The sequence below is a fragment of the Scomber japonicus genome, chromosome 15 (genome assembly GCF_027409825.1).
Source record: "Scomber japonicus isolate fScoJap1 chromosome 15, fScoJap1.pri, whole genome shotgun sequence".
Lineage (NCBI taxonomy): Eukaryota > Metazoa > Chordata > Actinopteri > Scombriformes > Scombridae > Scomber > Scomber japonicus.
The window spans coordinates 25,468,564-25,485,065 of record NC_070592.1 but is presented as its reverse complement, the minus strand read 5'-3'; the positions used below and the strand labels follow the sequence as shown (position 1 = coordinate 25,485,065).

Genomic DNA, 16,502 nt, shown 5'->3' with positions numbered 1-16,502 from the left:
CAGTGTGGTTATAAACTGGCCAAATATTTACAATTCAATCACGGTTCAATCATGACATCTTCTCCAGAAATTTCTCTTTCCTTGGCGCCACAGTCCCGCCCTGAACCAATGCTCTCATTGTATTGGAAGCAGCGGCCGTCATTTAAAATACTTTCCTCCAATTGGTCGAAAGGAGAGTGGGCGGGAAAGTAGGCGGTTTCCAGGAAGCGAGTGGCGTGACTAAGGGCCTCACAGTCGGTACCTTAACTTTATGCTTGTCATCGGTACAAGTGACATTTTATTAAACTACTTATTATTCTGCAGATATGGGTGATGATGAAGAGAAGTATGATGGGATGTTGCTGGTTATGGCGCAGCAGCATGAAGGAGGAGTACAAGAGGTAACTCAGTGTGTTGCTAATGTAGCTTAGTTAGCCTGTGAGCTAGCAGGCACACCACGCCAGTTAGCGTGCACAGAAAACGACTATACATTACAATTATTTACTTTTTAACTGAAAATGTGGTGTTTATATAAAACCTCTGTAACTGGACAAACCTAAACCTAACATATGCAGTTATTGGTGTGTTGTAGTAAATTCGGCATATATGTGACTTAAAGCAGCACGAAAATTCAATAAAATCAACCTAAAATAAAATGTGTAGGTATTACCCAACTAATTTTACAGGCTCTATTTACTTAGAATAAGGTGTGAGAGATATTCAGTACATGATTAAATATCTCTGTGATAGTGGTTCTTATCGGAGTGGTGTCAAGTGACACATGTTTGTAGAAGAATTAGTTTTCCTTCATTCATTTGTTAAATGATAAATGATATGATATTCTTTAGCTGTTAATTGTGAGGGTATTTATTAATGTGATACTTGTTTAATTCATGTGTGGAAGAGTGCTTTAAAACATTGTGTCATTTCTGAACATTGTATCATTTAAAAGTGACAAATTATAACATTGCACAATTTGAATATGACATTGAATGTATATTAAAAAAATTACATTAATGTTAAAATTAAATGCAATTAATGTTACAATACAGTAAACATTAAAAGGTACTAAAATTCATACTTGTGTAATGTAAAGCTTAAAAATTATGACAGTGGGTAATTGCTCTTAGTGTTTAATTTAAGGGAAATAGGACACTTTGAGGGGGTTCCACAATATTTGCCAAGTGGTAGTATTTTATATTTTATATATATGTGTGTGTGTGTGTGTGTGTGTGTGTGTGTGTGTCTTTTTCACCTAAAGCCTTACAGTTAATGCCACACAACTGTCAAACTTCCACACCTGCTAATAAAAGATGAACAAAGGAAAAGCTGTTTGGTCATTGAGTGAAATCCAGTTAGAAACTCTGGGTTGATGAATCTATTTCTTTCAAGTTGAGAAGCTGCACAAATTCTTCAGGATCATAACTTGACCATCACAATTTATGCTTAGATTTGCAAAGAGTTTAAACAATATATGAGTGTTAAGTTGGAAAAGATGGAAAAAATACATTATTTTTTGTTGTTAGTTAATGAATCTAGGGAACACGTGAGCCATTGATAAATTTGCTGCAGTTTAAAGTTATATTCTGTCAGACTGAATCTGTGAAACCTTATTTTTCTCTCCACAGTTAGTAAACACCTTTTTCAGCTTCCTCCGCCGAAAAACAGATTTCTTCACCGGTGGCGACTCAGGTGCTGCAGAAAAGGTGAGAAGCATTTACTAAATCTAAACATTTGAGTCCCCATACTCAATATACAGTCTGATATGCTGAAAGCGACACACCTCCACTCATCTCCCCGCCTCTTTCTTTCAGCTTGTTATGGATTCTTACGCCCACCACAGTAAACTAGCACTGAAGGCCCACCAAGAAAAGCAGACGAAGCAGGAGAAGGAAAAGAAAGAGAAAGCCCAAAGAGCAGCGAAGCTAGCAGAGGAGGAGGAGAAGAAGAAGAAGAAAAACGACGATGGTCCCAGAATTCAGGAACTGACCGATGAAGAAGCAGAGAAACTTCAGTCTGAACTTGACAAGGTGAGATCTGGGTGTGTGGTTTTTTTGGATCATCTATCATGTGTGAATCTGTGCTGTTGTTCCATTACATGAATGTATTTGTTTGTTTTTAGAAAAAGAAAGAAGAGGAGAACAAAGTGGAGAGCGCAAAGACAAATGCAGACAAATCATCTAACAAAGCCGATAAAGAGAAGGGGGTGAGTAACTCTACTATTACAACATGGCCACAAAACTAAATGTAAGTTTGATGTTGATGAAATCTGACTCAGGTGTTCATTTCCTCAGTCTGATTCAGAGGGAGAGGAGGATGAGAAGGACAAAGATAAACTGAAACCTAATGCAGGAAACGGAGCCGACCTGCCCAACTACAAGTGGACACAGTCTCTATCTGAAGTTGATGTAAGTGATTTATCAGCGTGTTCATGTATAATTTCAGTGTTTCAGAGTTGGTGCTTTTCCCCTAAAACCATCACTGTGACATCATGAGAGACATCATCATCATCTCTCTTCTTCTTCAGTTTCATTGTAGCAGGTGCATTCTTGTCTCTGTCACTCATGTCCATGCATTTATTTATTAATGTGTTTTTTGATCATTTTTTGACATTAGAGGCAAACACTAGGTGTGGGAATCACCACAGGCTCCACGATAGGATATTATCACTATACTTGTGTCTCGATACAATATTATTGCGATTTTAAATATATTGTGATATGCTGCGATATATTAATTACCTTTTTTCAACTGCAAACAATGTCCCCAAAGGAAAACTTCCTCCTGCATGCTGACCTCACCAGAAAACTAACTATAGCCATCTAGTGGACTGAAAAAGCAATTGATTTTATTATTCTAGTACCAAAAACTTTTCATTTGCAATTTATATAATAAAATATCAATATTTGGCGTTTGTGTATCGATACACAATTGCCATGCAAAATATCACAAAATGAGTGTAGCCTGATGTGGTCCTGCTTGGTTGGAATGAAAAGTTTGGACACCTCTGTGCTAGAACATCTCATGTTTGTCCCATTTTTAACATGACATCGATGTGATTTTGTGTTGACTATATTTTGACTTGATGTTTTTAGGTAATTAATGTTCTATTGATCATCAGTAGTAAGAAAGATTCTCATTCTAGTATATGCATAATCCAATTTCTTGCATGTTGTAAATGTTGCCCTGTATGTCATTATGTGAAATTTTGACGTATCTCTATGGAGTGTTTGTAAAAAGAAGGTGTTCAGGACGTTCAGAGACAACATTTCAGCTGATGTCAGTTAGTATTTTGCAACAGCTCTCTCCATGTTCAGGCTGAAGGTTTGTCTTGTTTATATAGAGCAACTTTTTAAATTCCCACATTCTGTTGGTGAATTGAACATTTCACTCCTACTACTACCAGCACAAAATAAGCACCAGCCATCAGCCAATACTGGTAAAATATGCAAGTGACTGGTAGCTTTGTTTCACTCACCAGCCATTATATGTAGGTTATTAGATTCTCTATGTGCTATAAGCCATGTTTAGGGTCTCTTGTTTTTGAGCATCTGCACATGAACAAACTTTAAGCTTACAGTCATAAAATACGTAATATAATGTAATGATCTTCATCATCCTCCCGCAGATCTCGGTGCCTTTTGACGTTAAGTTCCGCATTAAGGGTAGAGATGTGGTCGTGGACATCCAGAGACGCTCCCTCAAGGTCGGCCTGAAGGGACACCCTCCCATCATCGAAGGTCAGCTCTACAACGAGGTGAAGGTAGAAGAAAGCTCCTGGCTGCTCGATGACGGCAAGGTTGTTGTAGTCCACCTGGAAAAGGTACGCAAAGGCTCTTAAAGCGGTAATGAAGTAAATGAAAGGACTGCTGCGTGGTCAAAGACTTTAACTTTCTTTGCTTTCAGATCAATAAAATGGAGTGGTGGAACAAGATCATCAGCACAGATCCAGAAATCAACACCAAGAAGATCTGTCCAGAAAACTCAAAGGTAAGTAGTGGAAAAGCTACGTTTGCACTAACTGCTCGAGGGTTTTAAAACAAACTGACAGCTCTTTCTCCATCTCGCTCTCTCTCTCTCTGCTTCATTGTGTTGTACTTCCTGCTGAGCAGCTGTCAGACCTGGACGGAGAGACACGCGGCATGGTGGAGAAAATGATGTATGATCAAAGGCAGAAATCAATGGGTCTGCCTACATCTGAAGAGCAGAAGAAACAAGACATTCTTAAAAAGTAAGTTCCTAGAGTTGTCACTGTCTTATATTATATTTTTATTTTTGTTTGATTCTTGCTTCTATCAGCAGTAGGCCTGTCACAATACTTTTATTGGATGATATATTATCTCTGAAATAATCGCGATAAACAATATTGTCATTTGAAGACCATTTTATACTATAGCCTCTTAGCTGCTAATGTGAAGTGTGGCAATATTGAGGTCAAACAAATGATCACGGTCACATCCATGTGTCGTACAATAATTCCATATATAGACAAGATGATGCTGATAATTACATTATTGTACGATAAGTTGACAATTATTGTGACATGCCTAGTCAGCTGACATCTTTCTTGTTTTTATTGGGTAACTCAACAAAGCAGACGCTGCATTCACTGTCAGTTTAAAAGACGTTTTATGTTGTATAAAGATTCTAGTCTAGTTTTGCCTTCAGCTATTTCTACTCAAGGCAATGCTCACCTGCTGTAACTGTGGCCAATAAAATAAATGTGTTTTTGGTCCCTGCTTCTGCTACATACAGCCACATCTGATCTGAAAAAAAAAGCATCTCAATGAAGAATTATGAGTTGAAAAATGGAATACTGGAGAGACACAATAATAATAAATGTCTGGATGTCTTTGAACACACCAACAAAAACAAAACAAATAGTTGCTTCAAACTGTGTTTAGGGCAACAATTGTTTTCATAATGGATTCATCTGTGAATTATTTTCTTAATTAATTAATTAGTTGTTTGGTCCAGAAAATGGTGACGTCCTCAAATGTCTTGTCTTGTCCCGACTAACAGTCCACAACCCAAAAATGTTCAGTTTACTGTCATAGAGGACTGAAGACACCAGAAAATATTCCCCTTTGAGAAGCTGGAAATGTTTTCTTGACATATGACTCCACAATTAATTGATTATGGAAATAGTTGACGATCTCATCAATCAGTAATGGATCAGTATGTTGAGGCTGTGTGAGTTGAAAGTTCTCTGTATGTTTATTTTGACAGCTAAGTAGCATTAACTGAGCCAATAGAACCGGAAGAGTAAAATCATGGTCCACCAATCGACTCCTTTAATTTTGCTTGTTTAAACTGCATATTTGTCATTATAATAATGAATCTCATGAACATATAACACTCTGTAATCATGCGTAATGTAACACTCAGACTGTGATGTCAATATTTTTAGAAACGGTAGTTTTGTTCCTCCTCTCAATTGGTGGTGCATGTGTGTGCACAAGAGGGCAGCAGTTCACTGAGATCAGGCCTCAGTGTGGGGTGACATCCAGCTGTGAGAAGGATGTGAAGGACTATCTCTTATCACTGTTATTAGTACATAACCCCTCTTCAACCAACAGGCATGTCTGCTGTTATAGGACCCTTCACTTCCTCTTTCAGCTCATTAAAGCTGCCTCCAATGATGTTGTATATTTTAGTGAGGGTTTAAATAAACTGATGTGTTTGACTGTAGTGAAAGATGGCTGGTGTCAAAGCTGCTTTATGGAGGACATGCAGTAAAAAGTGATGTGGTCTTTTTTTTTTTTTAAGTTTTACGCATTTTTATAAAATTGACCTGAAGAGGGTGCTAATGGTTAAGTGTTAGCAAAATGTGAGCTGGTGTTCAAAAATATGTGTTTTTCTACATTATCTACACATAATTACATTTATTCTGTGTCTGAAAAAGCATTTGGAAACATCATTTAAATTAAAAGACTGACTGTATCATGCTTGGGTGACAACATGTTTCCCTGTGGTCTGATCTCTGTCTCCTCTGTGTCTGCAGGTTCATGGCTCAGCACCCAGAGATGGATTTCTCCAAAGCCAAATTCAGCTGAGACCAGCTCCACTTGTAGGAACCACGTTGTTGTGCCTGTCATTCATGTGAACAACAGCCAGAGCTAACGTCAGGCACCAAGCCCCTCCCCTCCCTTCATACGTTTTTGATTGACATGTCTTAAGTGCATAATGGTTCATATTCTTTTTCTGTTATGTCTTCATTCTCCCTTTGCATGTGCTGCGATATTTAAAGATGACTGGATTTTTTAAATAAATGAATTTAAAATCACTTTTTTCTGTTCACTTTTATATGTTTACTGTCATGAATTTGAAAGTTAATAACTTTGAAGAGTTCAAGGGAAAGATGAGTGTTTTTAATCCGCCTGCCACTGAACTCGGTCGTGTACGGAATCGAAAAGTCAGTGCCCTAAAATAAGAACTTGTTGACATCCTACGTGTAAATTCATAACTATGTACAACATGGTGTGGAGTGTATTTGGATGAAAACATTTTTACATTGAACCTGATATGTGACAGATTTGACTTCCACCAAATGACCCAATAGTGCCTTGAAATACCAGAAAAAGCTCCAAAAACACACGTTAGCATCAATGTGTGTTTTGTTACTTTTATCACTTAAGTGAAATAGCCTATAACTCTAACCCTTCATACAGTAAGTAACTTCAGGGGCCAAAAGCTTTAAAGCTTTGAGAAACACCAGGTTGGAAACATTTCTAATGTTAAGCCACAAGGGAGCAGTGTTTTCCTAACGGTTTGAAAGAGCCAGAGTGGTTTGGGATGGTTAAGTTATTACTTTGTACTATAGGTACCCACACTGAAGTTAGAAAGCTGAACAAGTTAAATGTTTACTTCAAAGCTTGAGTTGAATCCTAAATCTTGTTCAATTCCTTCATCTCTCATTTTACCGACAAAGGCTAAAACACAATTCACAATTTTTTCAAGTCTGTTAAAACAACTGTCAAAAGCCAAAATGAACACTGAAATATGTTTTTCTTATTGTAATCATTCCTCCTGTTCATACTGACTACTAGAAGATCTCTTTTACAGTCACATTTATCTGAGGCTAATATAAAGCAAACCAATTGGATAACCGCTACATTTACTGTCTTTTTAGCATCAAATTCTGTCTTTGTGTTTCCCTGTTGAGCTGTGGTTGACTTACACAAACAAAAAGAGGGACTTTGGCACTAAAAAGACTAACGTTGAAATATGTCTTCTTTGCTTTATTTTATACACCAATCCTACATTATCACATTAACTTTGTACAGTTTACTCTCTTTGAAAGGTGCTATTTCCACTCTCGTGAATGCCGTGATTGACAGCTCATTCTGAACCGCAGGGATAATCAGCACGCTACTACCAATGAGTGAAAGACACGGTTTCTCACTCAGACCACACTGGATATCATGCACCTCTGCTAAATGTTACTTCAGTGAGGACCAGTTTGCTTACAAGTCTTTTCTGCTTGTGTGACTGTCCACAGCTAACTGGACTGGCCTGTCAGGATGGTGAGAGACTGTCACCATCACTGTGGTGACCGGAGGCGACATACATTAGCTTATGCTGGCTAGCAAGTCCTCCTAATGTGTGAAATTGCTCATGTAGTTCAAAAACACTCTGACATCTGTCTCATTGGGATAATAGGATTTATAGAAAAGACAGGACCTGCTGATTGCACAGTACAGGTCACCATGTTTGGACTTGAGGTGTATACCTACGTAGCATGTTGAACCTTCATTTATTGTGTCTCAAACATATTGAATAGTTTGTCAAGCGCTGTTACAGTAAACACGACAGGTTCAGTTTGATTTCAGAGAAAGTGAAAGACAAAATAATATGTACTTTGCAACTTTTTTGGCTTTTAATTGCTCATATATAACAATCCAGTGTCTACTTGCAGCCCAGCTCAGACAGAGGCATCATGCAGTCAATTAGTTTAAGGGGAAAAGTTTCTCATGTTCGTATCAATCCAGGTTATTAACAGTATCTGCTTTATCTTCTACAACCACCCTCCTTTCAGTTAATCCTACAACTGTAACTGAATGACACTTACCAACAGTTAATTGTATTTAATAGCAATAAACAAGAAAACGTTAGCAAGAAAGCTTTAACCCCCCACAGTAACGTTAGCTAGCAGCACCATTAATTATAAAGCTCATAAACACGTAGCTCCTATTTCCACTGACACTATTCAGCTATACATTCTTTAAAAAACTAAATACAGTAACAACAAGCCTTAAAATAAATTATATGTAACTGTAAATCAGTTAATATGATTCAAAGCAGGAATTAAAGGAAATGCAATGTCTCCAATAAAAAACAAGAAAGTGTGTGTATCATTGATTGAAATTTAATACATTTTTATTAAGATAAAGTACATAATATGTTTGCAGTTACATATTAACATGGACATTGTCAGACATTTTTAATAAAAACAAGAAAAATATAAACAAAATTTACACCATTGCGTTACTTTTGACCCACCTGTGTGTTACTTTTGTCCCTACTTACGGTGTTGAAAATAACCATGTGCTACTTCTGTTTACATTGTTCACATTTGTACAAAATAGCACATCACTTGTTGATTACAACAAAATAAGTTTCTGTCAGTAACATTATCTTTTTAAATTATTTTTTTAATCTTTTTTAAGTGTTACTTTCATCCTGGTTCTTCCCTACAAATTGTATATATATGTTTATATTTTTGCAAAAATAAAACAGACACAATGTTCAACATTTTCCAACGTCTGAAATGATGATCCTGTAGCATTTATCACTACAGTAAAAATGTGCCTGTGTGTCTCTCAAACAAACAATTGGGAACCATTTAAGTCAAGAGTTGCCTCAAAAAGCGATGACCAAAAGAAAATATCTTGTCAGCCATCAGTCATCACTCTGCTTTGTCTTCAAACCTTTTTCAGTCCCCTGAACATTTAGAAATGTTGGTGGCAAAACAAACTAGACCCATTAACTATTTCAACATTGGAGGAGAGGCCGACCCAGAGGCCTGATGGGATTGCGGTTGGGTGGGGCAGCTGTATGACTGTGCAGGGGTTGAGGGCACGGAGAAGGCAGAGTCTGCTCAGCTGAGAGCAATGTCTCACCAAGGTATCAGAATTTCTTCATTAACGAAGGCACACAGACATCAGAGGGATGGGGTTGGGGTTTTTGGGCGGACGAGGGGGCGGTCTGCAAACACACCTCCCCGCCGCTGCGCTGACTCGCTGTTCCAGACTTGACGACTTGATTTTTTGGCAGCGGCCCCTCGTAAATCACCCGTTAGGCCTTGCACAATGTGACTCACCGTCATAATCATGCTGTTTGTGGAGGCCGCTTCGCCCTTCTCTTTTCTTCCATAAGGGTGCCTTATTCCTGGAAGTGGAAGAGGGATACGTGAGGGGACACCAGGACAAAGAGGCTGGCATCTGTCACATGATCGCTCATTGGATGAAAACACAAGTCTAATTTAAATTCCTGTCTTTCTTTCAGTAGCTAATGTATTTTGAGTTTGTGCCATTAATAAAATTCCAATTCTGTCAATCTAACAAATGGAAGATGTAGTTTTGGTGAGTTTACCCAACTAAAACCTACAACTACAGGCACGATTAGGACAGCCTGACCCAACCCAACATCTGCCTCTGTTGTTTATAGTCCTCCACACCTGGGTGCTGGGCACACTCTGTAAAGCGTATTTGGAACACACACTTCCAGGGGTGGAGAGGAGGCCGGCGTGCAAAGTCAAACTCTAATTGTCAATTAGCGAAGGCCAACAGAGGCCAAAGGTTGGGGTGTACAGAGCAGATCAGCCATGTTGGAGGACAAAGGCTTCAGTCAGCTCGAGGTCTTCAGATCAACACACAAAAACACACACGCACACATACACACACCATAACTCAGAGGCCAGAAATGGCCCTGGGCCCAGCAGGACCTGTTTACCGCTCCAGACTGAGCAAAGACCATCAGCAAACATCCTCCACCACCAAAGTCTGGACAAGTGCTCATAAACAGGCGCACCCACACACACACACACAATTCAAAGACTTTATTTTTGGCTTCTACTGTTTACTGGACACAATAAAGTAAGTTCTATGACTAATCGCTGATGAAAAATACTTGAAGGCTTTACTCTTCGTACTATATCTAGTTCAGATTGTAGACATACTAGTGTTACATACTCAGGATGGCCCAACGTGATTCACAAATACTGTCCCATATCAAACTCGTGTTTATTGTAGATTCATCCAGTAAATCATGTATTAGAAATATCTGAATGCCAAATGTGTTATTTCATTTAATTGAAGTGCATATCAAGGCAGGTTGCCAAACTAATAAAAATCAGTTGGATTAGTGTACATACAGAGTGTCAATACAGGGTGCCCCCTAATTATGCTTTTAGCCCTAAAAAGTACCCGGTCTTCTTTATCATCAGCTATACTGTCTTTTCTACTGCTGAGGGGATAGGACTCTGACCTTTGACCTTCCTGCTACTGCTGGCTTGTAATGTTGATAATCTTAAAAGCTTCAACTTAGATTTAATCATTGGCCACAGTCAAAGAGTGAAGCTAGGCATCTTTAAGATGAAAAGTTTATATTAAGAGTATCTTAATCTACATGTTATTCCATTGCCTATATACTTTTTTTTCAACCAGTCAAAAAGGAAGAATCAATGGAAGACCTCAATAGTAAAATGTAATGGTTTCTGGAAGAAATAAAGCAATAATTCAATGCTGCACAATCATTATTTTTATATTAAAAATTGGTCAAATGACTATGACAGTGGTCAGTAGTGACAAACCCACAGATAATTACCACCAACTCTACAGCTCTGTGGAGCCTTTTTGCTTATGTTAGTGCTTCTTTTTGCTATGCCAGCCCAGATGCTTTCAGTTATACTGTTTACTATATGTAACACATCTATAAATGAAAGCTAATGTTGCAATATAAGGTTTTATAAGATAATAATATGTCAATGCTGGATTTTCTGCCTCCAAGTGGCCAAAATAAATCTGTTAACGCAGCTTTAAAGTGCAAGCTCTGGTTCAGTGACTACTAAAAACTAGTGGTGGAAAATAACTCTAGTACTGCACTTAAGTTCTTTTTTGTGATTATTACCATACTTATTTATTATTGATTATTATTATTGATTATTACCGATTATAACCATGATTATTAAACTACATTTATTTGCCAGCTACAGTTCGCTCATTAATTGTGTTGCAAATTAAGATTTTACATAGAAAATATACAACAATACTTAAAATATGATGCATAGTTATGGATTAAACTACACAAGTAGATTAATAAACTCTACCATTACACATTAAGACATGGATGCTGGTAAAATATAATACATTTTAAAAAGAAAGACAGTATTCAGTGTCAGTTGGCTGATCAGAATATGCTCATAATCTCAAGTGGCACTGGTGTATTAACAGAAATCCATATGACATTTTAAAGCTCAAACAAAGACAGCTACTGTATTTACTTCAAACTAAGACTTGAATTCCTAAATTTGGAAAGGCAGTAAAGTTTAGGTTTCGGGAGATGTCAGTGTTTCATAAGAGGGGACCTTTGCTCTGCTCTTTTCGGCCCCTGCCAGCTGCAGGTCACATTGCTGCTTCATTACTGTTTGCCTGTGGCCCTGTGACCCTCCAGCCTTCATTTGCACCTCGGTGAGGACCACTCCATCACTGTTCTGGGACCCAACCTCTGTGGACCTGACACACACACAACACACCGCTGACATCATGAGTGCATGGCCAAGCCACTGGCGTCAGGTGAGCTGTGGGATGAAGCCGAATCAACCATGAAACGAAGTCATATTTGATCTCTATCAACCTTTTTTTTCTTCTACCATGTCAGCTGAGCTTATATATATTTATCATATATTTATATATATTTATTTAATTGAGTTTTTTGTGTTCCTTTATTATGTGGAACACATTTACTGATGATACAGTGTTTTAAACTGACAAACAATTGGTGATAATTTATATTTCATATGTGTACATGCACTTTTCATGATCACATATTTAATTATATATCTATTTGTATGCAGGATGTGATGTAAATAAATGGAATAAATGCAAAAAGGTTTGAATCATTGATCAAAATGTATGATCATGAGAAATGTGATTGTAAACCAAATGCGTAGTAGATTAATTTATCCCTTGTAGACCTTTGCTTCATTTGCATCTATCTTACCTATCTATATATATCTACATAATAATAATTATATCAATATAACACATGGTTTTGAGTCTTACACTGCAAATAGAAATGATGGGTAACTGACCTGACGTTGGTTTGTGTTCATTTTAAACCTGACTTGAGAAAAGCGGCAGCATAAAGGTTCATATCTCATTTGTTTTTCATTCTATCCCAGGTGTGAGCATTTTGGGTCCATATTCAGTACCTTTGACTCTCCTCGCACGCTGATCTGAATGTGTTCGCTGTATGTCGCACCACAACGCAGATTGTAACAAAAGGGTGCCAGGGTGATGGAAAAAGTATCCTGATGGAGATTTCTTAAACTGGACACTTCTCCATCACCTTCGTTTCATTTCAATTACGCGTCAAAGAAGCCGCGTTCACTTAGCATGGAGCTGTGCGGCATGTTATTTAAAGATGGCTCATATTGCGGGGGTTTGATGATTGAGGTCTGATGCTGGAGGGCAAAGTGAGAGTTACACCTGGAGACTAAACCCATGTTATTTTAGGGGGGCGTCTGCTGCACAACCCCTAATGTTGTTCTTCTTCATTAAACCACACTGGCCCTTGTTTGACCTTTGACCGTACAGATGATAGGACTCTATGGTCATTTTATGGTGATTTTTACTTTGTGTCAGGATGAAAATCACATTTATTGTAGCTTTTTAAAGCTGATAAACACATTCATGCAGTTTGTGCTGAGTTGGCATAAAACAGACAAAATGAAACATGTGTTTTGAGAAAACAAACATCTTTAATTTATTATTAAATGACATAAATAAAAACTCACAGTGAGTCCAAATACAAATAGATAGTTATGTACATGTGTTTTTTGCAGGGGGGGGGGGGGGGTGGGTGGGTGGTAGGTAGGGTGTGGTGGTGGGGGGGGGGGGGTCTTTAAACCAGACTAAACCCTGCCGGGACGCAGAAGGCACTCATGTCTCTCAAGTCCGAACGTGAAAGATTTTATATTGCTTGTATCAGAAAAAGGCACATTTTCCTATATGAGAAAACACTGGATGTTAATTTATTCTATTTACACACATATACACGTTGTGTTAGCAGAACCTCTTTTTTTCATCTTATATATTTAAGAATAACAAGAAAAATGTTGAGTTCGATTGGCTTGGTGTGGAGCCAGTTCTAGATGTGTACAGTTGAGAATTACTAAGAGCAAAGAGGAAGATCTGACCGTACAGCTACTCTAAGGCTTATTATTGTAGTGTAATAATGACAAGGATTGTCTTTCAAGTTGCACATCAGCTTTGACTCCAGCCGTACTTAACATATAATTCATATACAGACTCTGGAATGAATAAATCTACACTTTTTCAAGGACAGGGAGCCAAAAGGGGTGCAAGTCTTCCACATCATCCCCCATATGGTCTGTTCATGTCTTTAGTCCTGTGTCCTCTTCCCAAGTTGAACCTCCAGCTTCTCAGTAGCTCTGAGCCACGGGCGCCCAGGACGCAGTCAGCCTGGCGATGGAGCTCTCAAACTGGGCTTCCCCTACTCCGACCTCACTCAGGCTGGGGTCATACATGGAGGAAGGCGAGGAGACGGGCAGCGAAGAGGTCAGGCCTGTGTAGGAGGAACCCCTAAGGAACTGGGAGGTCAATCCACCGGGTATAGAGCCAGAGGCTGAGCCTGAAGGGGTGAGGGTGGTGCCAGCTACTGACCATAAACTGGGGTACTGACTGTGGATGAGAGAAACAAAACAAGTGGTTAATAATGTTTCTTGGTTGTATTTGATACTGTTTAGGTCAAAAAATGAAGTGGTGATGACCCATTTTGTCTAACAAAGAAGAAACATTTGAGCTCTTTCCAGTGAAGGACAGTGGGTATGACCAATGTAGGCATCAAGCCAGGAGGCCATCGTCTTGAACTAATAAACACACTCTCTTACACACACATAAAACTACAAAATTCAAAGAGTCTCACCTTGAATTGGATGTGGAGTTGGTGGTGTGGGACAGAGTGCCCATGCCTGTGGAGTTGGGGATCTGAAGTGCAGACCAGCTGTCATGAGTAGGCAGAGTCCCTGAAGTGTTGTCCATGTAGTTATCTGGAGGTGCAAACCAATAATTAATACCAATTCTCCATCATGAGTTGAAGTTATATATGTATATATATGTAGGGTCTGAGGAAGGTCTTACTCGTGCTGGAGGTGCGGTGGGGGTAGTGGCTGGGGTACGGGGTGGCTCTGTGGCTCCTTAGGCTGGAATAGCGCTCGCAGTAGGAGCCCGAGGAGTGGCCCGCTGTGCTGCTGAACTGAGGGGGGCTGCTGCTGGGGCAGATGGGACTCTGGCCCGGGAGGAACCAACCTCCAACTGTGGAATTTAACAAGCACGGTTGGGTCATACATCACATCACGGCACCCATTTTGAAAATAGAAAAAAACACATCCAGGATGATGTCAGATTCAGAAATGTAAGAGTACACTCACGTTGAGAGTAGCCAGACTGTTGGCTGTCGGCGCTGTGATCAGGGACTTCTTTATGATCGCTCCTGCAATCAATTACAATAACATTTAGATGCTATACTTTTAGTACACTGACTTCCTAACATGAGGAGTTAATGGTTTCCGATCATACCTTTCTTTGGCGTCCAGGAAGGCTTTAGCAAAAGGATTGTGCTTTATTTTCAGAGCAGTGATCTGTGAAGAGGATGGAGCTGTTAGTACTTCTTTACCAACACACACTCGCCTTATATATCGATCGATATCACTTAGAGGCTGTAATACAATTAGCACAACTGACCTCTTCGTTCTGATAAGCGGTGACGGCGATGAACTGCGTTTCAGGAAAAGACTGGCTGCTGATCATCTTCTGGATGCCTCCAACCTTCACGATGTGTATCCTCGGCTCGTATTTGTGCAGAGAATTCAGCATGATCTGTGAAAGAGAAATATAAATCAATATTATTATTTTGTTTATTTTTAAGAAGTAAACTTAGTCTAGTGTTTTTGTCAGATCAAGTGAAAATGTAGCAGTGAAGTGCCATTCTCTTGACACAAATAATCTACAGTATTTTGCCAAAATATTGAATAAAAAATACAATAAGTGGATGGAGTTTGGAAGAGTGCAGTTTGTAAAAAATCCTGTAGTTCATTATAATGTTAAAGAATACCAATTTAAGACTAAATGAATGTGTTTTCAGTTAAAAGGAGGCCTAATCCAAAGCTTCTGAAATAATAAAATAAAGGTTTCAGAAAATGTATTCATTCACATTTCTGTAATGAAGAGTTTTGAATTGATTCCTCACCTGTCCGCCTCCATTCAGCTTATTAGACAGTTTGACTTTGCTGAAGGAAACTGGCGCTTTCATCCAGTGCGCTCCGAAGTTAGGGGAGTCCGGGTGGATGTAGACGCAGCTGGGGCTCTGCGGCTCCGGTTTGCCTCCGGGAACCCATTCCCCGTTCACGTATTTCCACCGGTTGTTGTCCGCGGCCACAAAATCCAGCAGCACCGAGTACATGGCGTTCGGGTCCAGGCCGCTGACGCTTGCCCTGAGCACCGGAAACATCCTCCTGGAAACAAGAAGTGTGGAGCTCATGAGATTTTTGTTTGAGGTGAGCTGTGAGTCCATCTTCTAAAACATTATCACACATCCTTCTTTTTCAGCTCAATCTTTGTTTGTAATTATTTAATTAAACCTTCAAAAGCCTCGAAGGCCTCAGGAGCAGAACTTTTGACAGCGCACCTGTGTATGTGTATGTGTGTGTGTGATTGTTTGTTAGCCACTGAAAACCTAAAAACCTATTCATGATTTTTATAATAAACAACATTTTTACAGATGAACATGTATCTCCACAGTGAAAACCCAGTGCGTAAAAAGTGCGTAAAATGCGCATTAAAGAACACCACCGCGGCCTCCACACAAGCTGCTGTTTTCAACCTACCTTCCCGTTTTGGTGACAATCATCTCGTTGGTTAACTCTTTAAACTTGTTCCATAAGTCCCCATCCTCCAGCGTCAGTTTAATATCCCTCTCGGACGCGTCTCCCTTCTCGCTGCCCTTCTGGAACTCGCTCTCCACGGCGCTGAGGAGATGCTCTAGGCGCTGGTCGGCGTTGGAAGAAGTCATAATTTCCCAAGTAGTATAAGAGAGAAGCTCTAAATCCAAGATTGACGAACTCTGAGGCTTGACAGTGAGATAAGGCCCGAGAGATACTGATTTGTAAACTCTGAGGCCTCATCATTTAAGGGCCCCCAGGGACCTCATGGGGATGCGGGGCGTGGTTTAGGCGCACACACCTCGCCTCTCTGACCGGGTTCAACGTCTCCAAACCACGC

The 16,502-nt window shown here is 39.4% G+C and overlaps 2 protein-coding genes across 2 annotated transcripts; one reads left to right on the top strand and one right to left on the bottom strand.

The window, feature by feature from the left end:
* Positions 1 to 198: 198 nt before the first annotated feature.
* On the top strand, positions 199 to 6,265 carry nudc (nudC nuclear distribution protein). Its single transcript, XM_053334251.1, has 9 exons — positions 199 to 380; positions 1,608 to 1,685; positions 1,794 to 2,009; positions 2,102 to 2,185; positions 2,274 to 2,387; positions 3,608 to 3,802; positions 3,886 to 3,969; positions 4,092 to 4,210; positions 5,984 to 6,265. The coding sequence occupies exons 1-9, from the start codon at positions 306 to 308 to the stop codon at positions 6,033 to 6,035; spliced, it is 1,017 nt and encodes a 338-aa protein (XP_053190226.1). The 5' UTR covers positions 199 to 305; the 3' UTR covers positions 6,036 to 6,265.
* A 7,380-nt stretch (positions 6,266 to 13,645) lies between these two features.
* Positions 13,646 to 16,293, bottom strand: tbxta (T-box transcription factor Ta). Its single transcript, XM_053334464.1, has 8 exons — positions 16,109 to 16,293; positions 15,472 to 15,736; positions 14,967 to 15,101; positions 14,802 to 14,863; positions 14,654 to 14,715; positions 14,364 to 14,537; positions 14,149 to 14,272; positions 13,646 to 13,904 (listed from the first exon to the last, which is right to left on the bottom strand). Exons 1-8 carry the CDS (start codon positions 16,291 to 16,293, stop codon positions 13,646 to 13,648), a joined length of 1,266 nt encoding a protein of 421 aa, XP_053190439.1.
* Between the last annotated feature and the right edge of the window lie 209 nt (positions 16,294 to 16,502).

What these genes read in the sequence shown, in the direction of transcription:
- nudc (XM_053334251.1), top strand. Translation starts at nt 306, where the DNA reads ATGGGTGATGATGAAGAGAAGTATGATGGGATGTTGCTGGTTATGGCG. An exon ending in AGTCTCTATCTGAAGTTGAT is followed by an intron (nt 2,388 to 3,607) that starts GTAAGTGATTTA and finishes ATCCTCCCGCAG; the next exon opens with ATCTCGGTGCCTTTTGACGT. An exon ending in AAACAAGACATTCTTAAAAA is followed by an intron (nt 4,211 to 5,983) that starts GTAAGTTCCTAG and finishes CTGTGTCTGCAG; the next exon opens with GTTCATGGCTCAGCACCCAG.
- tbxta (XM_053334464.1), bottom strand. Translation starts at nt 16,293, where the DNA reads ATGACTTCTTCCAACGCCGACCAGCGCCTAGAGCATCTCCTCAGCGCC. An exon ending in ATTGTCACCAAAACGGGAAG is followed by an intron (nt 15,737 to 16,108) that starts GTAGGTTGAAAA and finishes TCTTGTTTCCAG; the next exon opens with GAGGATGTTTCCGGTGCTCA. An exon ending in AACTCCACATCCAATTCAAG is followed by an intron (nt 13,905 to 14,148) that starts GTGAGACTCTTT and finishes TCTCATCCACAG; the next exon opens with TCAGTACCCCAGTTTATGGT.